The sequence below is a fragment of the Temnothorax nylanderi genome, unplaced genomic scaffold, assembly GCF_030848795.1.
Source record: "Temnothorax nylanderi isolate EJ_2023f unplaced genomic scaffold, tnyl_v1.0 TNYL_tig0023_pilon, whole genome shotgun sequence".
Classification (NCBI taxonomy): Eukaryota; Metazoa; Arthropoda; class Insecta; order Hymenoptera; family Formicidae; genus Temnothorax; species Temnothorax nylanderi.
The window spans coordinates 1,527,824-1,554,995 of record NW_027249085.1 but is presented as its reverse complement, the minus strand read 5'-3'; the positions used below and the strand labels follow the sequence as shown (position 1 = coordinate 1,554,995).

Below are 27,172 nucleotides of genomic sequence, written 5' to 3'. Positions count from 1 at the left end.
TAGTATTAATAATATGGAGAAGAGAATATTGCATTTATTAATATAAAATATAAAATAATAACAAATAATTTTAAAAAATTAAGAAATAATCTATTAAAATAATTTTTTTAAAATAAATTTTTCCTAGATTAAGATATTTACCTCGCGTTTTATTTCAACTATGTCTTTATTGATCTTATTTTTTATTTGTCTTTTCAGCCTTTTTTCATGTTTCTTCATGTTTCTCCAGGGAAGCAATAAGAACAATCCACGTTCATTAGATCCTATTTCGCTCTTTATTTTTAAATACTTATCGATTTTGTCGCTTGTAATTTCATATTGTTTATCTTTTTCCGATTCGGCTTCACTATCTTCCACAGAAACATCTTGCTCATTTTCGTATGAAGTTTCTTTGTCCGGAATATTTTCAATATTCTCATTTTGCAGATTTGAAAGATCTTCATATTCAAATTCCTCTGTTGCTTCGTCATCTAGATATTCTAGATATTCATTCATTGAATTTGGTATTTTTCTTAGTACATCCAAATCGTCCCATCGTGCAGAAATGTCCAACAAATCATCATTCTTCGCATTTAACATCTCGTAAATATTCTTGATTTTAATCGGTATAAGAGTGACATAATTTGATTCACGTTCCTTCTCGTTCTCTTGATTAACTTTGAAATCTCTCTTCGAAGAAACTAAGTCATTTTTTGATCTCCGGAACAAATCAGCGCTTAATGGTATATCTCTTTTTATCACCAGAATGATAAGGGATGATCGATCATTAAATATCTCCTTCAAGGACTCTTCCTTCAAAAAGATGCGCATACGATTTAATTCATCTCTCACATTTTCAGCTTCAATTAGTCTAAAAATAGAACAATATCAAATTAATGATAATAAAAATAAGAATTGAAAAAATTAAGAATAAACTTTTTAAATTAAGCGTGAATTTTTTAATTATTAAATAAGTAAAGACACAAAAAAAATACGTTACCGAAAATGTAGTTTTTGCCCCATATATTCGCCGGTTAGTTTTTCAATGTCTCTCTGTGTCCGCATGTTTTCTTTTCCAAGTTCTGTCGCTTTAAGATCATTATCAATAATTTTTTCAACATATTCGTCTGCTATGTTATTGTTAGACATTTTAATATTTAAATTGTGTTCTGCTTTGTCATTTGAATTGTAAGATTGATTAATTTCTTCATGTTTTATCAGCTCAACATTTTCAGATTTTTTAGTCTTTATAACTTCTTCAGCATCTTCAGTTGTTTTTAAATGCATTATATCTCTCTTTCTGTTATCGGAACTGGCAAATTCCTTATTTCTTATGCTTGTTTCAGTTCCAAAATCTCCTGTTTTGTTATTTATTGCAAACGTTGAATCCAAATTATCTACTTTAAGATTTTTATCTATATTATTTAATTCACCTGCTTTTTTATTGCTCACAGCTTGATTGACATCCCTTCGGTCAAGAGAACTCATTTGATCGATAATATTGTTATATTGTTTAGGAACAAGTTCGATAGAAATTAAATAATTTTCATCGTCATCTTCGTAGGTAACATCGTCATTTAGTAGAACTCCAACAAACGCTTTCTGATTGATCAATCGACGAAAATCATCACTTTCACGAAGTTTTTCCCATGCTTCTCTTCTCTTCAAATTCCTCTTTTGTTCGTCAGCAATCTTTGTCAATTCATTTTGATATTGATGCAACAATTTTTCCCGTCTTGCGTGCAGTTTTTCTTTCAGCTTATCAATCTGTCCTGTGCGTCTCACCAAGTGTTCCTCGGTTCTGGTGAATCCTTCTAACGATGCCAGAGAAGGGTTTTTTAAGGTAATCTTTAATCTTTTCGTGTTGACATGAACTTTCCCCATTTGAGCTTTTGATTCACTATTCTGTTTATCTTGTATGTTTCGAAATAATTTTGAATTTGTTTTGGATTTATTTGATTTTGAATTATCGTTTGCTGTATTTGCTGCTCGTTTTGACAAAATTGTTTCCGTTGTCACTTGCCCGGCAATCCCCTTTGATGTTTCTTTGAGGAAATTAGTTGAGTTCAATCCAGTTTTAGAATTATTGTTGTGCCCTTCTTCGTTTTTCTGATTTTCGGTGGTTGTTGGATAGATTGAATTGTCGGCTTTCTCCTTTTCGTTGATGAGATCTTGTGCTTTTTCGTAGGTTGTTTCTTGTGCGTTCTTAGTAACGGAGACAATATGCTCTTCCCGATTGCCCTCATTTTCCAAAGGAATCTTAGAAATAACTTGGGAAGAATCATACGCCTTTGTCTTATTTTTTGATTGGACGTCTGATAGTTGGGAACGAAAAAACGTTTCCTTTGTGACGTATTTAACACTATTATTGTTATTTAGAGACATTTCTGAAGCTGAGTCTATAGGTAATAGATTAGTAGTAGATTTCTTATGATATTGCTCGGGAATATTGTCCACTTCTGATATTGAAGTTACATCAATCGCCTGCGTCGTATCGCTTAGTTTATGATCCAGTGTACTTGAATCTGTGATTACGGATTCCGTAGTTGTACCAATTTCTTCAGAAACGGGCTCAATGATGCTTGTACTTGGAAGTATCTCCCCTGCCATAATTTCGTCGTATTCTTTTCTTGTCATAGAAGTTTGAACATTTTTCTTAGATTGTGCAACGTTTGAACTCGTACTTTTATTTTCTGAAGAAGTATCTGTAAATCGGGCTGTAGGTAAAATATTACGTTTTACACGACGATAATAAAGCTTCTTCGGCGAATCGGAAGCTCGGATGACCCTACAATGGCAATCTCTCGCATTTTCTTCGTCTTCCTTAATCATTTCTTCAGCAAAAACCTTTCGAAGCGCTTCCCAATTGCTTCTTTTATTTCTTTCATTATGAAAAATTTTATCATGAATAGGATGTTCTGCGTATACACTAGTAGGTCTAGAATATTGAGTTGTTTTTGCATTAATATCGTCTCTACTATCTATCTTCATAACAAAGCCTTTTTCGTCTTCTAATTTTATATTATCGTGATTTATATTTGATGTCTGATAATTACCATAATTGTATCTCGCAGTAGAAGTTTGAGAAGGTACATAAAAAGAAATTTTTGTTTCTGGTTCCAACTTCGCTTCTTTAAGTTTTACATTCGATGCTTGATAATTGATATTGGAAGTTGGTGTTTTGGAAAGTTGATCAAAAGGCATCGACGAGTATCTTGAAGCCGGTCGTAGTGCGTCCCGATCATATTCCTGCTTTTCGGAATCGTCGTAATAGTTAAGTAACTGTGTGTGTTGCATGTTCGTTTCTCTTTCCTTTTTTTCGTTAGGCGGCTTTTGAATAACTTCTGCAGCAGTAATTTCGTTATTATTATTATTATTATTTTTATGTTCTTCAGAAGGAAATTCTGCCTCCCATAGATCATCATAATTTTTAGAATTCTCTTTTATTCTTGTATTAGTTAATTTAATGTTCTCAAAAAATTCATTTGGCATGTAATTGCAGTTATCATCTTCAACTTTTTCAACCCAAGTATCTTCAGTATGGCTTAACATCGATTTTTGATTGTTTTGCATGTTTTCCTTCTCTAAATCGTCATTACCATTGCCTTCATCTTCAACATAATCATAATCTTTTTCATTTTTCTCTAACGAATCCCCCGTAGCCACAAAAATATCACCTTCAGGAAATCCTTTGATAGGATCTCGCCGAAAGAAACCGTAAAAGTTGTTTTCATCGCTATTAGTAATTTTTGGATTGAATGGAACCAACAATCCTTCTCTTTTGATATCATCTTTCTGCTTTGTCTTTCTCTCATTTGCATAATTTTTTAAGTCGTCGATTCTTAAACGTTTTCTGGAAGTGTTATCTCTCCTCACACCTATCTCGACTAATTTTTTGTTAATATCCCTTTTCGTTCTTTCAGGTTCTTGCACTAAACTTTGATATTTTTCCATATTTCCAATTTTAGAGCGCTTCCTATAGATACTATCGTTTTCTTTTCTTTTATGTTCTTGGACTAAATGTTGATAATCGATTTGATGAGCAGCATTTTCAAAAGCAATATTTTTAAAAAATCTTTTGATAGGAAACAGATTATTATATTTATTCTCATTATTATTAAAGTTTTTCTTTGAGTTGTCGGACGAAATTAGTTTCTTTCCATCGTCATTTTTCCATTTTATATTTTGTTTAAATATATAATCTTTTAAATTATCTATTTGTGAGCGCTTTTTAAATATCCTGATTTTTTTCGAATTTTCTGATTTTTCATCCAGATGTCTTTTAAATCTTTTTCCTTTCATTAAATCTTCATGGACAAAAATTTGACTATTCTTACTGTTCTTTACTGAATTATCGTTTTCTAGCAAATTATAGAACTTATTGAAGTACTTTTCTATTCTCTTTATTATATTTGACTTTGTTTCAGTGGAATTTTCTATTTCGGTTAAATATTCTGTTAATTTTTTACTCATTCTAGCTATTGATTCTTCTTCGTTCGTTGTTTTACCTTTGATTTCACTTATAATAGACTCATTTAAAGTAACTTTATTAAGAAGAAAGGCGTCAATCTTTGATATTAACATCACAGCATTGTCAATATTTTGAATGTCTGATTCGAGATCTTGGATACCTTCGGTTTTCATTTCAGCCTTCTTCTCCAGCAGAATGCATTTATACTTTTTCAATATATCTCGAATGTTTTCAAACTTGTCATTAACTTCCGTTTCTTTTAAATCTTTTTTGTCTAACTTTTGCTGTTTTTCTATTTCCTCAAATGACTTTTTTTGTTCTTCTCCCAAATCGATCATGAATGATTTTTGTAAATTTAATGGCTCTTTTTTATTCTTCTTTTGCAGTTGTTTTTGTAAAATTTTTCTTATTTGTGCAAGTAATTTAAAATTCCAAACATTCTGTTGACTTTTAGTTTTAGTGTTTTCCACGTTTTTTTGTTTTTTTCTGTCTTGTTTCTCATAAAACTTCCGATTTTTTAAATTTGACTGATACATATTTTCTCTTACATCATCTTCTATTACACTTGACTCACTTATATCTTCTTTTTCTTCTTGATTATCTTGTCGGACGTCACTTTCATGTCGCTTCGATAATTTCTTCACTGTATTGTTCTCGATTCCTTCCTCTTCAGAACAAATGCAAGCCTTTACCTGTTAAATTAATATCTTTTTGATATCGGTATATTATTAAATTAGATATACGTACACAAGCGAAGTAATTTTAATTTACCTTTGTATTAGGTATAACCCAGAAACCTATGTCGCCAGAAGAAAGTTCTAGTTCAAGGCCGTCAGGGTTAATAATGATTTCTGGATTTATATCAGGCAATTCCTTGTCGTTTATTAAGTGTAGAGATTTATTATTTAACAAGACATTTCTGAAAAAATTATGATTTTTATAATTTAGTGATAAACTGGTTTCTACACATTAACAATGAGTAAAAAGGAGTACTATATTGCATACTTCATTACTGCAAAACATATATATCAGAAAATGTATCGTTTGTGTACATTTGTATATTGAATAAAATATATTCTGTAGCAACATTTTTTACATAATATTATGGAAAATAAGTGCTTTCTTTACATATTACATATGCATTACAAAATTACTTACTCTGAGAACATTTTATTGCCAGTCTCAAAATCTGGTGATAGAATGTACTTGTGAAGAATTTTGATTTTAAGACTTTTCAAACTAGCAATCACATTTTTCGGAGTTAAGTTTATGCCGAAAATCGTAATAGCTCCTTTACTGTACAGTGCCGAGGGTTTCGTACATTGACTGTAAAAGTGTACATGATCTTCGGATTGAAACTTCATTTCTAGGACTTCACGGCCCACTAAAGTCTTGTACAATAGTGATACCCAATATTCCTGATAAAGAAAAATGATATTGTTAATAAAGTTCTTATAATTTCATCTATGTATCTTGCTTATCCCATTTTAAAAATAAACAATTTCTTAAATACATTTTTTTTATATTTTCATATTATATTACAGTCTTATAATATAATAATATAATACTAGATATATATCTGACAAGTAATTAAAATTTATTTAAATTTGAATAGAATTTGTATATTTGTCTACATTAATGAGTAACTTACAGGAGTTGCTTGAGATAAATCCGATAATTGCCTCATCACAACTTGTATTCCAAGCTTTGCAGCATTCCCAAGTCTTCTCGTCCAGATAAGCGCTCCTAGATATTGGCATTTGTTCTCTTCTGGTTTTGACTCCGCTATATAGCGATATATGCAAACGTCGATATTACAAATAATTATATAAATATAAGATTTATATGTATAAATACAGAATTAAAATTTTAATTTAATTAAACTTTTCCAAACATTATTACTTTATTCATAATTGTATAATATTCTTACCAATCCATAATGGTTTGTCTTTTGCCGCGCGACTGATAACTTTGTACATCTCATCCTTTTCAGCAATTATGTTATCATAATTATAACGTATGGAAGTGTTGTCATTATTTAAAGAAACGCTGTCTAAATCGCTAAAATTATTGACAAAAATTCAATCAACAAATAATAATCAAATAATATTAAATAATTCATCGAAAGATTCAGCTTTTGTTTCAATATATTACATGATTTTATTGCACATTTTTATTAGGATGTTTCGTTATATTATTTTATTATAATAATATTTTGTCTCAGTAAAAAATAAGCTTTTAAATATATCTCATATGTTATACTTACACATATTATACATTTATTATAAGGATTATATACAGGAAAAAACAAATATAATTTTCGAGATTAACTTTATACAATTTTCTTCTCATTGAATTTTTATATAATTAACATTTACACAAAAAAATTAAACACTTACGGATGCCATGTAATCGCAGAAAGCGCAGAGTTTGCTGAATGCAAATAATTCTGAAGATATCTCTGTTGTTGCGCCGTTCTATATGCCACAATATCTGGTCCTATGATTAAGCTATTGGAATATCTTGGGAAAGTTTTCAGTATTTCGCGCAAGTAGGCGACATATTGTCCCAGTTCTCCGCCAAATAAGTCGCATCTCGTTTGACATTCTACAGCAAAAATATTTTAAAGCAACTCAAATATTTTAAAAATGTAAATAAAATGTGAATATACCTTTCAGGACAATTTACAATTAAATATATACTTTTAAAACACTATTATTTTTTTAATATTTTGTAACAAATAAAATTTATAAAATTTTGTGCAATAGATACTTTGTTTTTATCTAATCTCATTTGTTATTAATTGTTTCAAGAAAGCATAGTTGTTGGAAAACTTACCATAGCCTAATTGCCAACTAATATTGTAACCCATGCGATCACTGAAAGAGAGAAGTTCCGCTATGTTTCTGGGATCTTTGGAATCCGTTTTCGATTCGTTATCAATATACTGAGGAGTGATGCATACAATTATATCTAATCCGGCGTTCTTCGCCCATTGATATATAACTGTCCATTGCGTTCCTGTCAAATTCAAACGTTCTGTTAAATTAAGATACATATATTTTATGTCAAAACATGTTTGTGACAAAAATATAACACATATGACAAATATATTTATCAATTAGTGAATTGATTTATCTTTTATGATTAATTAATTAAATAAACTATTAAAAAATTTACGAATTAATAATCAGAAATAATTGTGTATATTTGTAATTGTATTAGCGAATTATAATTTATTCGAATGCATTGCGTATATAATATTTGTATTTTAGATAAGAAGCGCAACTCTCTTCGCGTACTATATATCGCCTTTTCAATCTAAATAAATATGATTCGACAGCTGATTCGTTGTTAGCGAATGCAATAATCTAAATATTGCATCAGCGAATATTAGCGCTTTCGCAACTCGTAACCGTGTACTATTATCTCAAAGCTTGTACCGACGCGCGACGTTATAACATTCACTAGGCACTCCTGCCATCAAAGCTAATGGACGCGCATATAACTATATTGGCAACCGCAAAATAGATTAACGACATTAACATTATGCAATTGCAGCGTCGCGTCGTCCTCTTCCATTGGCATCCTTGCTATCCTTTCAATGCACTCATAGCGGTCAGGCCCGTTATACGATCATGAAATTAGGAAATTGCCACATAAGTGACACGTATTACCAGTATAAAGACACATTTTGTTAATAACTGAACTAAAAGATTTAAGAAGTTTTTATTGTTTACACCTTGAAACATATATATATTTTTCTTGTTGCTAAAAGTTCCTGGGCTTTATCTCAGATCTACAAGAAAGAGAAAGAAAGAGAGAGAGAGAGAGAGAGAGAGAGAGAGAGAGAGAGAGACATATTTAACGTCGTATATTACCAAAATACATGTCATTTGGATCTGTATCAATCTCGTGCGAATACGCTTGTTCGAAATTGTAAAAATTGCTTTGTGGTCCTCCAAGGCGAATGTAAGCAGGTGCCAAGCCTCGCGCCAAATTCGTGCTTCTCTCGATATTCTTACTGAACAATATGAATTGTAATAATGTACATTTTTTTCTTACATAAACACATTATTATAATTATTATATTGTTACATTATTATAATGTAAAGGAGGGTATTTTCCTTTATCTTTAATTAAAGGAAGGTAGAACGTAATAAATAAAACTCAAGCTTGATAATTATAATTGCATTGATATAGTGGCGAAAATATGTAAAAGAATTATCTCAAGTTTTAAACACACAATTGACGTTGGTAATAACACAAAATGATTTTGTAATAATATTAAAATCTCTGTGATTAAAATTTTCGATAAGATTAAAATATCTAATAAAAATTGTAATTTCTAACGAAAACTTCATGAAACATTAACAAACGATTAATTAAAATATTATCATTAATATATTAATTTTTGATAAATGGGAAAGTTATCTTTAATGTTTTATCGATATTCATAAGTTATTTTTCTTTTTTTAAATACTTACATAAGATCATTGCGCTGCAACGTTGTAGGATCCAGAGTAAAACTGAGAAATGCGTGATCAGTTACCGCAATCGGTTTCTTGAAGTTTATATTAAGTATCAAATTTTCCGCGAGGCAATTCGCGACAAAAGCACTTATTTGCAAAAGCAAGCAAACACATTGATGACATTTCATTTTTCCAGAAATGTTTTTTCCGTCTGATTTTTACTGTTGATTTTCGGCCTTCATTTTATTTTAGATATCAATTTATATATCAATCTGAAATAACTAAAAATGTTCTATATGCTTTATATATACATATTTTTACACGAGAACTCTTTAATTATAATTACAAAACAGAATGTACGTGTATTTAATTTTGACAGTATAAGAAATTATACAGAAATATAGAAAAATTCGTGAAAATTTTAATATATGCTTGTAAAAGATTCACGCACACGCGTAAAAAATCGACACGACAATCTGAAAGACTTTTTCACGCGTACTGAGATTTCGCATTCACTAAGGTCGCATGCATGGTTCTGAAATGGTGTCACAATTAAAATTGCTTAACACATGTTTCGAAATTGGAATTTCATTGCATAAACAGAATCGATAATGCGCACATACAGCAAAAACGCTCGGTTATGTTTTGATGAGATTCTTAAATTTGCGCCATATCTTCATCGATTTAGTTTAATACTTCAATTTAATAATTCAATAAATACAATTTAACGTTTACATTATTAAATTAATAAGTAACTCAATAAGTAACTCAATAGTAAGGAAAATAATAGTCTAAATGCGGTTCTGGTCGTGTAATTGATAACTATAAATCATATCTAAAAAAGGCATGTATGTTGTAAAAGTTAAACGTCAAACAAGAGAAGTTAAATGTTTCGATCTTTTTGGGATTCTTTTCAATGGCTCGTTTAAGAAAAAAACGATTCCTTGAAAGAAAAACTTTAATTTCCGTCTAAAATAGGATTTTGTCAGGGAAGTATTCGATGTGATTGATAAGAAAGTAAAATACTTGATTATTTTTGCTTTTTATTAATTTTCAACAAATATCTCAGATTAAGTCATCGCTAGAAAAAAACAAACACAAATTTTACTCGAGCAGTAAGCGTCTCCTCTACTGGAATACATTTTCGTCGAGACACCCTGTATATCCTGCGAGAGTGTATACTTGTGTGGGTGAATGTTGGGTGGTCACTTAATTTCTAAGGTTTTTTTTTATATAATATATATAATATATATATATCTAACAACAATATAATATTATCATCATTCGCCTCTTTCTCTTCCATTTTTTTTTACTTTGTGTAATGTTACATAATACATTATTATATTCAACAATAAACTCGTTTGTATCATTCCTTTATGGATTAGGTTAGCCTCTACGCACTGCTACTTTATACAAGGATTTTATTCCTCCGCCATACATTGTCATTTTTACTTTGCTTCCTTTGTTCACGCGAGCTTCCTGTTTTCTCTTCAGCGTTCTCTTTTTCATCTGTCGCAAAATAGTCCTCCGATTCGAGGATTTCGGAATCCCAGCTTTCCATAAAGCGAAGGATATATACAAATCTTTAACAAGTCATAAGAAGAATAAATGGTCTGACAATTAAATCCGTTTAGATAAAACTTATTCAGATTTTGATGCAACTCATTTTCGTAAAGTTGATAATAAGTCTTTTAAAATAAAATCTTTTTCTGCATCCATACATTTCAGCTATGTTTTTACTACTAGAGCAACTCTTTAATTGAAATACTGTTAAAGATAAATGAAAAATTACACGAGTATCTTGTCGTGTAATTTTTCGTCATTTTTAGTGTGCTCTGTCAGCTTAGAAAAAGGAATATGTCTACAAACTTAATTGTCAGATCAAGTAAATGCAAAATTGAACAAACTCTAAGGGAAATATAGATAGATTCAATATTTACAGTTTCTTAACACGAAATTTAATATTCGACGTTGGAAATTAAGAACACAAAATCTTGATCAATTAAAATTTAAATTGTGTGAGTATAGCCATAAGAATCATGTATTCCTTAGGATATATTCGATTTTTGATTTTATGACCAAAATTAATAACCGCCACTATAGAACGAAAATATAACGGAAAAATCCCAAGAGCCCTAAATTTAGCAAAGCACAAACTTATGACTCGAAGAGTTAATTTGTTCATAAGTTTCAAGAGTCCAGACAATCTTCAGATCATTCACGACCTTCCATTCATTTTCCGAGCAAGCTTCGTGCGATTCTCGTTCACTCCTTCTCGCATTCCACATTCAGTGTTGCTAAATTCTCCAAATAATTTTATTCTAATCGTTCTTAGTTTAAGGACATCTCTTCGCAGATATCTGTCTATAAAAGAAAAATAAGCTCAGACTTATCTCCAAGTTATCGTAGATGTCTTAGATTAGATTAGATTATAATCCAAGCTTAATTCTTTTACCTTTGTCTTTATTCCTTCCAACTGATCCCTTTATTACGATACGTTCTGAGATGTTTAACTTTGTTTTATAAAGATATTCCAGATCTGCGAAAAGTTGTCATAAAAGTTTTTAAATTTTTCGCTGTTAATCCTAGAACCTTAATTATTTTTGATAATAACAAACACAATTTGTAAAAATTTTGTGTTTCAATATATATTGTTAAATTATTTATTATAACTAAATTATAATTTTTGAAACTGTGTTTATGATTAAATGTCCAATTTTTTTGTATGAATTAAAGTTAGTAACCTTTCATTAAGGTTCCAGGATTGATCGTAATTTACTTAAGCACTCGTTCGATAATAGTAATTGTAGGCATCAATAGTATTGCTTCTTGGTTTAACGAAATCACGAAGAGTCTGGTCCGCAACAATATCGAACGTACGCTATCGTCAAGAACAAATATGACAATTACTATTATAAAATAAGACAGAAAGTTTTATATAAATCGACGAAAGATTTTCATGTCTATTTCAATCTATTGGATTATTATTCTATTTTTTAATGTGTTTCTTATGGTAAGAAAAGGAACTAAATTTAATTTCACGAAATTAAACAAAAAATATATAAAATTATTATTTTTTACATTATTATTCCTTGTTGTTATTAATATCCACTTTTCTTACATTGATTAAGTTTTGTTATTAAATAAATTTTTCCAATTTTTTTTATTCTGTAAGTATGATAATTTATTTACTAATTTATATAGTGTCCTAATAGATTAATATAAGACAGAATATAAGACATTAAAACATTAGACGGAGTTTAATTTAAAATAATTTATACAATCCTCAAATATTTGAAAAAACATGGAAAATTCAAATATTTATACAATATTACCATATTATGAAACTTATATAATAATCCCACGCACTCTCTCTCTCTCATTCTTTTATAGAAAGTATAATTAGTATAAAAGTAAATTTCAAAGTAATATGACGTTCAACAATACAAGGGTGTCCAATCAATGCCACTTTCATCTGCGAGTAGATTCTGTTGTTAATATTCAATCGATTTTTTCTTTATTAAAAATGTTAGTTGGAATATAATTTTTTTCTTATAAAAAAACCAAAGACCAGTTAATTTTTAAAATTTAGTTTTTAAACTATTTATTATTAGATAATATTTATCTTGTAGACAATTTCTCTTAGACAGTTACATCAAGAATTAAATAAAAGATATATATGAATAAAATAACGTCCCATTAACTTTTCAATAATCGATTCGAAATTAATAGAAGAATCTGTAAATAAAAAAAACACACATTTGATTTTGAACGCCTTGTACCTACATAATTCTTGCGACAGCGATAATAACGATAACACCTTTCCACAAATATCGCACAAGTTCGCTCGGACATGTTGGTATAACGAATCATTGCTAACTCGAATGGCAGTCGAAAATGCGGAGTCTTTTTAACGCTCTTCCTTTCGTAATTCATTCACAATCATCGACAAAGTTCTCTCTTTCGTTTCCATGAATATTCCCTCAGCACTCTCTTGTGTATAAAGCTAAAGTCTACCTACTTAACCACATATGGTTTGTTAACTTTTTTCTTAATAATGTATCTTGCTTAACGCCTAACTTCTCTAACCACGGTTATCCTCGAACTATCGCGTTTCTTCTCGTTAATGCTCCAGAAAGAAAATCAAACACAACAATCCTTGCTCAAATACTGAGAAAATAGCTTTTTACTTACAAATAACGAGAAGAAATGGCTACGCGAACATGCTCGACATAAATTACCTGTACGTTGACTTGAGTCATTTGTAAGTCGAAATATATCAAACTCACGAGACGTTCTATTATTCGAACATCTATTATTGTTCTCATTTGTTATTCCAAAATGATTTTTTAAAGTAAACGCGGCAATTCGAGGACAACCTGTACGCAATGATCATCATCGTCATCACTTCTCGCGATGTGAGCGATCGTAATAGTAATCGATTAACGTTAAGTTATCATTATTACTTTATAATGCGCTGTGTCGTTGTCTCTGAATAGCCAAGTCGGTGTTCTCGAATTTCCCGGTGTTCCTCGAGATCGTGCGTTAATCATCGAATTTCAATAATAATCATTTTGCGAATAATTATTTCTCTCTCGATTAACGGGATTAATACTCAACTAACAACTTGATCGCAAAAGGAAAGCTAAAAATTTCAAGGCAACTAAATTTAAAAACTGAGGAATTCTCGAGTCCAAGAATTCGAGGATCTATATGAATCCTAGGATGGCGCGAATATCTAATAGTTCAACAATCTACACTTCCAAAGGTGTAAGAATTCACAGACCCAAGAATTTACAAATTAATCCGCAAAAATTAATGTTATCCACGAGGATCTAAACATCTACAATTCTTAGAGTTCACCTAAAGACTTCCTTTATAATCTAAAGGACATATCTAGGAACTCTTTAGTAAATACAAACGTCTCGAGGAAGTGAGAAACCCGCCCGTATTGTAATTTTACTTTTTTATCGTATTCGCTCTCGGTTGCGGTTTTACGATAAAACCATCATTGTAAAAACGATAACGAGTTAAGATGTAGGTCGAGATGTCCCTAGAAATTTTTATGTACATGGAAAAAACATAACATCTGCCGCCTTGATCCTCAAAATTTTCGGCGCTATTTGGGCTTAACGAGGTCATTCCCTTTTTTTTTCTTAGGAATTATTACTGTTTTTCTATCCTCTCAATAGTTTCCTTGATTATCAAGTAGTCAAGCAGGATCGATACTAGTCGCACAAAGAAGATGGAGGAACGGAAATTTAATTTGCGATTTAGAAAAGTCGAGTCCCCTCGTAGGTACGGAAACTTGAAATTTGTTTAAAAGAGCTTTTGTCACTTTCAGCTTATAGAATAATTAAATTATTCAATTTTGTCGATTGGGCTAATATCAGTATTATTTATCGTTAAAGTTTGTGACATTAAGATCGAATCCTGAGAATCCTGAGAATCTTGAGATTCTTGAGTTTAATTATTTACAAATCGTTATAGTGACGAATCCTCACAGTCCACGGATGTAACACGAATTAAGTTTATTTGAATTTCTTTGCCGTTCCATTTCTCCTCCCTACTCATTTTTTCTCAGAATCGACCGATCACATTTGAGATTTACCCGTCCTATGGTCAATCCATGATTGACGTCGAGTATTTTTTTTTTTAATGATTTAACATTGAAGAAAAATTGATTCGAGGAATTGATCGAGCGATCAACGAGATGTTGTGGCCTACGATCGGTGAAGAGGAGTTAATTCGTGACTTCAACGACACTTCTTGACTGCTGAAGTTAAACACGATTTGTATTTAGCCTAAATACAATGTAGAAAATTTGAATATCACCGTGTACGTAACGTAAATAGACAAGTATAGAAAGCGCAGCAGCTGTATTATATTCTTTTTCTTTCCTCATTTGTATATAGAAAGGGAAACACGCCCGCTCCGTTCTATTACTTGCCTACCTTGATTATCTGTATATAAATCGTAATTTAGATTATTCTATGTCTACACTACTCACAGATACTAATAAACGTTTGTACTGAATACAATGCATCGTTAACCAAATTTTCCGTATCGTCTACATAATCAATCTGTGTTTATGTGTTCCCTCCAGTCGCGAAGTGAGACAAAAACTAACTTCGCTTCACGGTAGATCAGCCGATAGATCGATCGGTATTAGATTAGAAATATTCGGTACGCTGAGGCGCGAGATGTGCCCCTCGCATTATTTCGAGAGAGCGGTTGTTCCTCACATTTGAAAATCTACAAAACACAAATTGTCGCGCGTTTCTTCTTCTTTGACATGTATGTATAATGTATATATCACGTGCCACGTGCCACGCGAGATTGGCTTAGGGTGGCTGAAGGGAAAGGGAGCGAAAGTGTTAGATTCTTCTTTATAATGTATGAAAGTTATGCACTTGTCGCAAGTACGACATGTTGCACAGCACGCACGAGAGACAATAAAACATAAACATAAAAATGATTTGAGCAAGTCCGAGAGCATTTCAGAAGAATGCAAATATGATTATACAGAAAAAATACGTGTTTTTTTTTCGAAAAATGCTACGAATTAGTGATTAAATAAAAAACAAATAAATGGAAATAAGAACTATTGCATTTAAACTAATATATAAGTTAGTCTCTACGTTCTCAATTCATAATAGTAATTATAATTGTATATGGGACATAAATAATGGTTGTAATTGAAAATGGGTCAAATGAAGAAAGACTCAAAATAATAACGTGATTATATGCATCAGAATTGTAGAAATTTTTTCATTTTTTGCTGTTAATCGTACATTAAGCTATCGTACGGAGAATTCCTTGAGTTGCAGAAATTTTCCGACGATATTTTCATATTAGCGACATGGCGACGAGCATTATTATCCCCAAACAATATAATTTATAATTCAACTATAAGTTCTACTATAATAATATAACTTATATTATAAGAACCTTTCGACTTAATAAATCTAGTCTCAAAGAAATTATTTTATTTCTTAGTTTTTTATTTTGCAGAAGCAAATTAACGAGGAAATATTTAATAACATTTTTGTTGGTAATGTGATAAGTATAAAGTTATAATAAATTAATAAATATTAACATGTAATGATGAAATATGTAATAATGAAATATATAATTAATATAATAGAAGCAATAATGATAATTGTTTGTAATATTTATATAACTTTTTTTGATATGGATTATGTAATTAAAATATTGATTTCTAATGACTTTTATTTCAAAATCGCGAAATAACAGTTTTTCATATTGTTTAGGGTTAATGTTGATTATTAAGAAACAACAACGACACACGACATTAGTCAGCAGTAACATCGGCATCAGCGATAACATCGAATATTCGATGTTCTTTTGCTTTACATGCCATTACATTTTGCTTCATATTTTCTTCTATTTTACTACATAGATTAAGTATAGAATAGAGAAGTAGGGTGCAACGCAACGTATAGACGCGTTACACGTAAGTAATTACATTATAATTAAGTGACACTACGGAAAAATTACAGAGAGAGCTAAATATCCGATCAAGAGAAAATACATCATATTGCTCCAATAGAATTGAGAGAAAGAGCACATCATTTTTTTCATTGAATAGCGAAGTTTCGATGCAAGCGAGATGTTTTCGTCTTCGAGATTCCATTTCCGAACAATCATTTCAAAATTGGAGTTACACTGACCTCTGTATTTGTTCTTCTTATGGAATTTTATAAATCTCGTTTTTGTCTCGGCATGTACATGTGGTTTTAATTGTATGACAAGTTGATCATTAACATAATTTCTTGAAAAGAGCCAAGTAATATAAAATATAATTAATTTTTAAGTTTAATTGTTTGATAAGTTGATCGTTAACATAATTTCTTGAAAAGATTCAACTAATATAATTAGTTTTAAGTTTTGTAAAGAGCGAGAATAGCATCTTGAAGACGAAAACAATTCTTGTTTTGCTTCGAAGGAAAGATAGTGAATGCATCAATCAATTTCACAAAATTCGTTAAACCTTGCAAATACTTGACATAAGAAGTTTGGATTTTTTTACTTAATTGTATATATTAATATAAAATTACTATTGATCATATCGAATTTAACATTATAAAAAATTGTAAGTTAAATATCTAATAATATATGAACCATCGATTTTAACATATTATAAAATGTTAATCCAATAAAGCAAACTTTCACCTTATTTATAACGGACTATTCACAATAGCATGATATATCTCAGATATATCTTTCTTTGAAATTGAAATTAACACCTGAAGTAACAAAGCAGACCACATCTGACATCGAAAGGAAAAAAGAACTGTAGAGAGAAATTAGCATTCTCAAATAACATGTACTTGAGATACATTTGCATCAATCTGAAATTCAGATAAGCGCAAGTACGATAATTAATCAATGCATTTCACTCAGCTTAGCCTTCGTGTCCTTTGCATAGCAAGAACAACATCGTTACAACGAAGAGCGCATGCATTTCACATACAACATTTTAACTAATATGGGAATCAAAAGTCGTGGGGACTATTTAACCGACTTTTATAAGTCAAACTCATTCTTAATTTACAATTAGTATTAAATGAAATCCGATTCCATACTTTTAATGATCATTTCTCTCGTGGAAAATGAATAAGTTGCTTTCTTATTTGTCATGTTTCAAAGATTAAAACATAATAGTTATATACAATTAAAGAAAAAATATAAAATTAAATAACGGAGACATTAAGTATTGAAAAAATAGAGAGAGATATTTGTTTATTATGTGTATTAACATTGATTCCCATATATTTAAACGTGCTACGTAGAGACACATCAAAAGTTTTCTAGAGCAACAGCAGTTAATAGAGAGATTAGTATAGAGATTAATGCAGGACCATTACGATTACAGGAGGATAAGTCGCGATAAGTGAGACGAGAGAAAGCGATTAAGCAAAATATTTTACGTCACTGTTAATTGCTGCATTTAAATGGCCATTACAATTAAGTAGACCAGGATAATGTTTCAGACATGGTAAGCCTGTCTACTTTTTACTAAAGAGTTAAATTATTGGGTGTCAATGTTTTTAGTTATAATCCGCTTTTAATTGTAGATTAAAGTTTGTTCCGGAGAACATTCCTGGTCCTTTAAGTGTGTCGCCATATGTCTTTCTACAAGCGAGAGCATTAATTCCAGTATTCGAAGGTCTACTTGTCTACTAGTATCCAGATATTGGGATTTTTTAATATGTGCATTATTTTGGCCAAATTTCAAATATAATTAATTGTTTTGTTTATTGAATCTAAATATTTTAACATCTTCATGTTCTTGTGAATCCAGAGAACCTTATTATAAAAATTCTATCGAAAATAGAAAAAGAGTATAAGGAATCATATTCGTAAAACATCAAATTTTATGTGTTTCACATTAACATTTATAAAATAGTCTTATAAATTTTAATATACCGGGAAATGTTAATGCTCCCTCTTGTACAGATCTTAATTTGTGAATATATTCGACTTACACACCTACAACAGATAAATACTGCGTTTATTGAAAATTATACGAGAAAACGTATATGCATATATCTTCGGTAAATCGATTTATATTGAGTAATTGACTTCGAGTATAACATCGCTTTGGATATAATCTGAACGGCGGGGTACATCGCGAGGATGTTCGAAGAGTATAGCAACGGTGTCAGTGTCCTAATTAAAAACTCATAACTACGAAACTATAGCAATTTGAGAAATTAAATCAAATATCATTTTATGACAAAATTTATAAGTAAAAAATTTCCGTATAAATATAAAGAAGTCTGTGTGATATAATATCTGTATATTACTATATAAGAATTATAAGTTTTTCAAGAAAAAAATCAAGACTTTTTATCATAATGTATCTAATATTATCAATTTGTTAACATGACAATGAAATAAGAATCTATAAATCTTTCGTTTGCAGTTATGAGAGTTAATCAGGATGATTAAACACGCAAGACGATTTACAGGAAAGAGCGTAAATTTCGGCCGAGACCGGATCTTCGAAAATGACCTCGTCGTTCATTTATCTTTCTAACTCTGATAACAAAATATATATATGTATATATTTGTGTGTGTTGTATTAATATATATATATTTTTTTCTTTGATTATATTAATCCTAAAATTAAGAAATTGACGATAAATATAATTATTATCGTTAGTATAAGTATATAATTAAATAATATCAATGTCAATAATATTACAAAAATAGAATTATAAATAGGATTAACAATAGCATAATTAATAAAATAGAATAAAATTATAATTTTTAATTGCTATTTATCTCGTATCTTTTATACAATAAACTTTAAATCTTTATATACTTCACGTAATTTTCGTAAATAAATAATATTATAATATGTCAGAGAAATTATCTATGAACGAAGCGCATGACGATGAGTTCAACTTCTTTGAAATTGTATTAGAGAGGTTTCGATATTGATTACGCCGTTTGGGATTAATCGTGGAACGAATTACCCGTTACAGGGTAATTTTCGAAGATCTTCAGCCAGACAGACAGTTACACGAGAGCAATAAGCTGCGCGACGAAGAAGATCAGCCAGTCAGTGACATTGATAAAGAAGACACGTGAAGCGGAGTAGAAATTTGACATGCATATCGATAGATAGATGAAAGATTACACATCGAGTACAATTTAAAAATATATTGCAAAAAATAATTTTTTGTTTCTTTCGCGTCTTGGATATATTAGTCGATCGTCTCCTTGATTCTCGTGCGCGAATCGTTGGAGGTTTGGTTGTCAGTCAAGATCACTTCTTTTTTTTTTGCATAACTCCGTAGAAAAACGCAAAGACAATCGTAGTTGCAAATATTACAGATACAGAATGTTTATAAAATAATGGTTCAAAAATCGATATGTTGGATAGTTGAATACATTAAACCCAGAAAAAAATGTCACAGTCAACACATTAGCCTTCACTATAACCGGCAACGTGACATTTTCTACACGTGACATTTTGTATATTTTGAAAACGGTAAGATTGCGGATCCTCTTTGATTGAGAATTTTTTACTTGGTTTAATAAATTCTTTTTTGTATATTAATTTGAACCATTATCTTTTCTAAACATTCTTTGTAGATATAGGATGTTTAATATAGTGAAAATAAGTATAATAATGATTTAATTTATAATTGTATGAGACGAAATGTGTAAAACTTGATTAATTCTATGATCCCATATACGCAGCTAATTTGTATGTTTTCATAAATCTTCATCTAATTCACGAAATTACATATTAGTATTTAATGCAAATAAATATATATCTTAAAAAATAGCAGTAAAATAAATTAATTAATAAAACAAATATATATAAGATAAAATATATATATATATAAGTAATAAATTAATAAATAATTGCATATAACAAACATATTACGTTATTGTATTATTACAAGACACAAATCTTACGTCAGTTAATTAAAATATAATAACTATAGCAAAACAACAATTAATAAAAAATAAATAAAAAATTTTGCATATGCAGATATTTATATAAATATATTTAATAAAATAACATTTTTTTACAAAAAATGTGATGTAATTTCAGAATCTGATTAATTTCAATTTACCATAAATATAACCATATAACACAATTGCTCTACACCATCCCCTAAGTTACAAATTCAATCTCTCCAAGAGCAATTAATTCATTCGTATCTAATTTATGACTATTTTTTCTCAATCATGTCTCTCGATTAGAACGTGATCTTGAAGACCACAAATCAGTTTTAAACCTATGAAAATCCTCATTCGTCTCCCAAGCAAGATCGAAAGAGGAACGGGGATAAGTCAAATGCTGAAAGAAAAGTTTTTGGTTTGTTTTTTTTCGTGAACAAACAGCTGCAGAGTCGCATCGGATGATGGAGTTTCTTGCTCTGAAAACCGAGAAAGAGAGAGAGAGAGAGAGAGAGAGAGAGAGAGAGAGAGGGAGGAGGAGGGAAAGGAGAGAAGAAGGAAAGGACGGGAGATAGCAGAGAGAAAAAGAGTCAAGTTGAAAAGAACAAAACTGAGAAGAAGAAAAAAGAAGGTAGCACGTTGTCAGCGATTTTTGCAAAACTTTCGGTCGTCGCCGAACTTGGCAAACTTCAGAAGCGGTTCTGCTCTTTCTGCGAATTGCTGCAGAAAGTTCGCGGTTTTTTTACGATGAAAGCGCGGAATAAATGCGGCCAGCGAAACGCTCTGTTTGCGTTCATTGAATATTGCTATTTGTTCAACGATAATTAATCCTTGGATAGCGGTGCCTAAATCTTTTCGGATTCAAACAAGATTAATGACATTTTGTATAAATTTTTTGTAGAAAAATGAAATACATATAATAGTATAATTTGTAGATATATAATAAATATAATTTGATTTATTTTTATTATTTACTTATTCTTTTATTTTTATACTAAAATTTATTTTATTAATTTCTTAAGAATAAAATATTTAAAGGATATTATAAAATAAAAATCCTACAAACACATAAAATTTATTTTCAAATAATTTTAGGAGAAATTTTACCCGAGTTTAGGTTTTAACCCGAAGGGTCCGAACTTTGCTTTATGCAACTGCTAAACGTCCATGAGGATAATGTTGAGAGAGTTACGCATAACAATTTGCAAAGTGTTTGCAAAATAAATCACTGACATTTTCTTTTACAATATTATTGCGAAAAAAATCATCGACTGAGCAGCGAAATACAGACCGAAAGTGAACAGATTTGAAGTAATCATATTTCTAGAATAATAAAATTTAATGATCATTTAACCATAAATCAATAGAGTGACGTCCAATTCATTCGCAATTATTTTTTTCCATGCGCTCTACCACTAACTTTGTTGTTAAACTTCAGTCTTTCAAGCTTTAAAATCCAACTTATATCAAATAAAATTTGTTTAGATAATCAGATAAAGAAAACTTTTAATTTTAAGTCATAAAAATCATGAAAATTTGTCACGAAATTCAATTATCGAGTTATTTAGTAGAAATTTAGAAAGTTTAAAAAATACTCATAAAATTATTTAACAAAGCAAGTCAATAAATAAAAATTGAAAAGAACAAGCATAGATACTATAATATTCTATCATTAGAGCATTTTGACCTCACCCTGTCGAAGGTAAAACCAATTTATCACTTTATCATCAATTTGTTATTTATCATATTTACGAATTGAATGTATTATTAATTCATTCTATCATTACCCTCTCATTCGAGGGTTAAGGAAATGTTAGAATGTATATGAATTTAACACGTCCAAATAAGAAAATACATTTCGTTTCTCTGTCTTCTGTACAAAAATGGTTCTACAATATACTAAACGTCTTTTTTCCCTCTCACTGTTTATCTCTGCTTTCATTTTTACGGCATACCTATTCCAACATATGTGTGCATGTGTGTCTGTTATTACAAATAATTAAAAAATTAGATGTGAAATACTCCGCACAAAAACAAAATTAGCTAAGGCAAAAGAAATTTTTTTACTTGTATTTAATTTAACATTAATATAATTAAATTTTAATATTAATATAACATAATAATTTTTGAAAATCTTAAGAATTACCATAGAATTTACAATTTTTCTTAAAATACATATAAAAATGTATTTAAATATTTTAAAATGAACAACAAAACAGATAATTAAAACTCGCGATAATAAACTTCTGGACGAGTAACCTAATAGTTTTAACACAATAATCTCGAAACGATAATCTATACCTAGATAACAATTCTTTTGTAATGTTAAACCAGATGTAATAAAATATTTAAAAATATGGAGAGCGAATCAATAATTTAAAAAATCTAGAAGAAACAACACGCAAAGCCAATAATCTAATTCTAATTAATTCATTAGTTAAATCGTATTGACCTTCTTTTTTTCTGTTTTCGAATTTAATAAAATGTTTGTATTGATATCGTATTTTTCACCATTACTATTTGTCTTATTAAATTACAATCTTTTGTAATTTTTAGACGAATGGCAGAGCGAGGACTAGTAATTATCATTATTCGCATTTTGGGGTGATTTGCCGTGGCGCTCGATGTGTTCACTTGTAAGTATATAGCAATTTTTAATAATCATAGTAGCGTTATTAATAATAACGATAACAATAATAATAAGAACTCCTTCATCACCGTCTTCTCTCTCTTCTCTCCTTAGTGTATTAAAACAGTCGTCGAACGAACTTCTACCAACTACATAACTCAGCTACAGTTGTTATTATTTTTTCACTATCCGAAAAATCTTCCCTAAAAACTTAACGCGCTAACATACGTTTCTTTTTTTTTTTTTTTGCTTCTTTCATCTTTTTTCTTCATTTATGTTTATATACATACATATATAAACTTTATCGTTATTGTTTATAACGAGCGAGAGAAGCTAAATATCCCGCCCTGCACCTGGCGTTTTCGAGCACGTGATATTTGCAAGTGTATATCTATCTCGAGAGCCGTATGCTGCGCGACCAGATAGCGCGGCATTATGTATAATTAAATTTTTATTTCTAAAAAAAGAGATTATCGTTTAACTATAAAACATCGACTGCTAGCGAAGAAATAAATTATCGTATCAATTAACCAATTAAAATAATAGAGAAATTTTTTCGTTAGCAAATATTGTATTATCGTCTTCATTCTGCTATCGTAATTATTTCCGTCAATTTTGCATGTACTCTATAGATCAGATTAGTGGATTTAAATCACTTGTAATTGTAATTTATTATCAATGAATTGAAACGTACTAAACGCGTAAATATAGCTGGCTTTGATATGTTTATTGCACATCTTGTCCATTCAATGCATTATATTTCACTTGTATCAATTATGAAAAGACAATATGCTGTGAAGCCATAGTGAATATAACAGTATATAATGGTAGTAGTATAATAATTGTGTGTGTATGTGTAATAAGAGTGGATATAAATCGGACATTGGCCACAAATAGTGAAAATCAATATGCTTGCTAACATTAGCATCGGCGATATAAATTAATTAATAGATTAATCGACGACAGAATTAGATAATTTTTTAAGATTATTACTTCTTGATTTTTATTAATAGTGTCACTCTCGAATATTCGCTCATTAATTTTTACATTTTTATAATTCTAAAAATTTTAATTTTGTATTTTTCTTTTATATAATTAGTTTTGTATTGTAATTTTGCATTTTTGAAACCAATTTTTAGTTGGATTACTAATAAGTTTTATTTTACACGATGTTACAGCTTGCCTTTTTACGTCATGATTAAAGAAGTTTATATAGCTAGCAACCCATAGTTTTACAGTCAAAAGCAGCAATAATTATTATTTAAAATAAGAAGAATTTATAAATATGATAGAAGAGGAGAGCAATTAAAATAAAGACAGTCAGACTATAAGTGCAGCAATGTAAAGCATAGTACAGTTTTTGTACGACGCATTCGTTGGAGCTGTTAATTGACCATCTAATAGGGAAGTTTCGAGGTCCATATTCGAATATCTAATTGCTTCCGAAGTTTCCCATTTGACAGCCGATGTCTGACCGACTTGCGCACATGCGGCCGTGGGGACCAAGTCGTCTAATAACAACAATATAATTGCACGCAGCAAGAAGCACCTCCTGCTACGTATCTTTTATTTCCGGAAAAATGAGAAGCTAATTGGTCACCGCATGAATCACGCTTGTTATTTCCTAGCTAGGTATGCAAAAACCGTAATCGTCGTACGGCAACTGTGAGACTCTATAATTATAATCGTCGGATACGAAACTTAGAAAGCTTCGATGAATTTTCTTCAAAAAATTTCTGAGACCATTCTAAAAATTTCTATATACCTACTATATCCCTATCCGAGAATCAATTAACATATCTGAAGCGTTCGCAATACTCGATCATCAGAAATACAGAATAACTAGATATTTCATAAAATATCTAGATAAACAAATCATTAATACTGGTAATAATTAAAGAGTGAATCATTAGTTCCTGTAATAATCAATAGTTGTAGTAAGTAGTAGTTTTTAAATCACCAAATTGCGCCAAAAATTCTCCATATAACTATAGAATACCTAGACGAACTATAAATAGAAAATAACTCAGTACCCACAGTTAGATACCTCACTCGTCATACCAGATAATTGATTTGTTATAAACTATACTACATCTAAACACATTCTACAGAACACCTAATTATCCTATATAAAACAACATCACTTCACACTTCGTTTTAACTGCAACAATTACATAAAAAAATCACACTCTGGTCGAGTCAGCATTCTCTCTCTTTTCCTTTTTTTTTCTTCATCGTCGATTACATCGTTTTTTACCCCCTAAATTTTCCCTTCACGAACACCATCGACGATCGACAATATTTCAGTCATCTCTCCTTTTGTTTTTTTTACACATATTCTTTTCTTTTATCATATTGTTTGTTTCCGAATCAAATAAGATTAAGCTTTTGGATTTCTAATTCTTCTCCGCGATATTTAGCTACACGATCTTCATTCTTTCAAAAGACATACCGTGTCTATTTTTTGTTTCGTGCTTCTTTTCAAAATAATCATTGTGTCGAATTCTTTTGGTGATTAATTTTATTTCTCTTCAATGTCGTCAATGCCTGGATCTCTTCGTTTTGCGCTGAAGAACATCAGGTCATCTGTCAAGAATTTCTTCCGTCTTTAAGGATTCGAAGTTTATTTGCTCGTCGTAAGTATCGAGAGAATTGGTTTTTGTATTTTCTCAACAAGCATCTTTTAATCTCATTCCTTATTCTGTGGATTTATTTTGTCTTCTGATTTTCTGCTATTTACTGTATAAATTTAACAGCATGCTCTGCTGTTTATGTAGTTAATACTTTTGTTGAAATATTTATAATATATATTTGTTTTGAGTTATTTTATTATTAGGTTCCTGTAATGGATGATTACATTTGAATTTACTGGCATTGTCGATACATTTTACCAGCATTGAATTTTAAAGTTTCTTAAAGATTTTTTTAAGAATTGAATCCATTCTTAGGTTTTCATTTTGTATGCTCAGTTAGTAATCTTCTTTCATTTTCAGTTCGTTTAACGTTTCTCTGCGTAAAAGATAATTCTTCTGTCATTTTTAACGTCAAATCTTAAGCAGGATAAAATCCTCGACAGGATTGTTTCGATTTCTGAAGTTGTGACGGCAATGAAAAATCCTTTAAGAATCATTTTTTTGAAAATCCTTGGGATATCTTCTGGCTCATTTTCGTCGTTCACTTTGCTTTAAGCAATGATCGACCAATCGAATGTTGAAATTGATCTCCGATTGATTGGCACGACGATGGCGTTCCAACATTGGTGACTCCACGTATCAGTTTTCCTCTTTCTCGTTGCTTCGTTATCTCTTCCGCTACCCCTTCCTCCTTTGCTCCTTCGAGTAGCAGGGCGGACACGAGTCCGATGATAACGTACGATGTCGTCGTCATCTTTCTCGCGAACCGCGCGATGCAATAGGCTCATTGGAGGCTGCACTTACTTTCAATTTGCGACTTGATCTCATTCACTTGCGTTTCTATCGTATTTCTCAGTTCTGAAACAGTCAAAATAAGAACGTGTCAAAGTCTATAAAAATTGATAATCAAAATAAAATATTTTTTAGAAAGAAAAAAAAAGAAAGAGAGAAAAGTATATAAAGGGAAAGAAAAGGAATCTGTTGTGATGTCCCAACAGACAAAAATCTATATTTAACAAAGTTGTTTGTTTAAAAAATTGTAATTCTCTTTTCAATACCTCTAATTTAAATAAACAACAAATTTTTCAATTTTTAGCTTTTTCTTTAAGGTAATTATGCAGAAATTCATTTTATCTCAAATTTATTTTATCGCAAATTTTAATTTACACTTATGTATTCTTGTGAATATGAAAATGAATTATATATAAATTAAAACTGTTGTTATGAAATACAAATGAAATCAGAACACATTAAATAATTGTATTTTCGCAGCTAACAATAAGAAAATGTTGCTGTACATTCCATTTTAATGAGTAGAACAGAATTAATTTTTACCGGGTCTCACAATTAGACCTAATTTCTAAGAGTTTTAAGATCCAATAAAGATCTAATAAAATAATCTTGTTCACATGTGCTATATGTAATGTGTGATATGATAAGTAATTAACGGTATATATATATATGAGTTCAAACATATTTGGGCAGCTGGTAGATGTTTCTGAATCCCTCTAGTGTTGTTATGGGTTTAGAGTAATTTCCC

The 27,172-nt window shown here is 30.0% G+C and overlaps 2 protein-coding genes and 1 long non-coding RNA gene across 6 annotated transcripts in view; 1 reads left to right on the top strand and 2 right to left on the bottom strand.

Annotated features, from left to right (window-relative positions):
- LOC139769599 (uncharacterized) overlaps positions 1-20,314 on the bottom strand; it is a 29,104-nt gene extending 8,790 nt beyond the window's left edge. The window contains exons 1-10 of one of the 2 annotated variants that reach the window (XM_071700833.1): positions 8,938-20,314; positions 8,332-8,474; positions 7,289-7,471; positions 6,850-7,057; positions 6,381-6,511; positions 6,102-6,235; positions 5,609-5,868; positions 5,222-5,369; positions 980-5,142; positions 142-850 (exon numbers count right to left, since the gene is read on the bottom strand). In XM_071700833.1, the coding sequence (XP_071556934.1) occupies positions 142-850; positions 980-5,142; positions 5,222-5,369; positions 5,609-5,868; positions 6,102-6,235; positions 6,381-6,511; positions 6,850-7,057; positions 7,289-7,471; positions 8,332-8,474; positions 8,938-9,110 (6,252 nt within the window). In that variant the 5' untranslated portion in view covers positions 9,111-20,314. Of the gene's footprint in view, positions 1-141; positions 851-979; positions 5,143-5,221; positions 5,370-5,608; positions 5,869-6,101; positions 6,236-6,380; positions 6,512-6,849; positions 7,058-7,288; positions 7,472-8,331; positions 8,475-8,937 lie in introns of those variants that run through there. The other variant, XM_071700834.1, reaches the window with a different exon arrangement.
- LOC139769613 (uncharacterized) overlaps positions 1-23,107 on the top strand; it is a 32,466-nt gene extending 9,359 nt beyond the window's left edge. Inside the window, exon 2 of the long non-coding RNA XR_011717608.1 lies at positions 22,927-23,107. This is a non-coding gene — a long non-coding RNA (uncharacterized lncRNA). The remainder of the gene's footprint in view (positions 1-22,926) is intronic.
- Positions 23,108-24,525: 1,418 nt separating this feature from the next.
- Cpx (synaptic transmission protein complexin) overlaps positions 24,526-27,172 on the bottom strand; it is a 114,124-nt gene continuing 111,477 nt past the window's right edge. For all 3 annotated transcript variants that reach the window (XM_071700818.1, XM_071700819.1, XM_071700820.1), the window contains one exon: positions 24,526-26,490. In XM_071700818.1, coding sequence (XP_071556919.1) covers positions 26,417-26,490 — 74 coding nt within the window. In that variant the 3' untranslated portion in view covers positions 24,526-26,416. The remainder of the gene's footprint in view (positions 26,491-27,172) is intronic.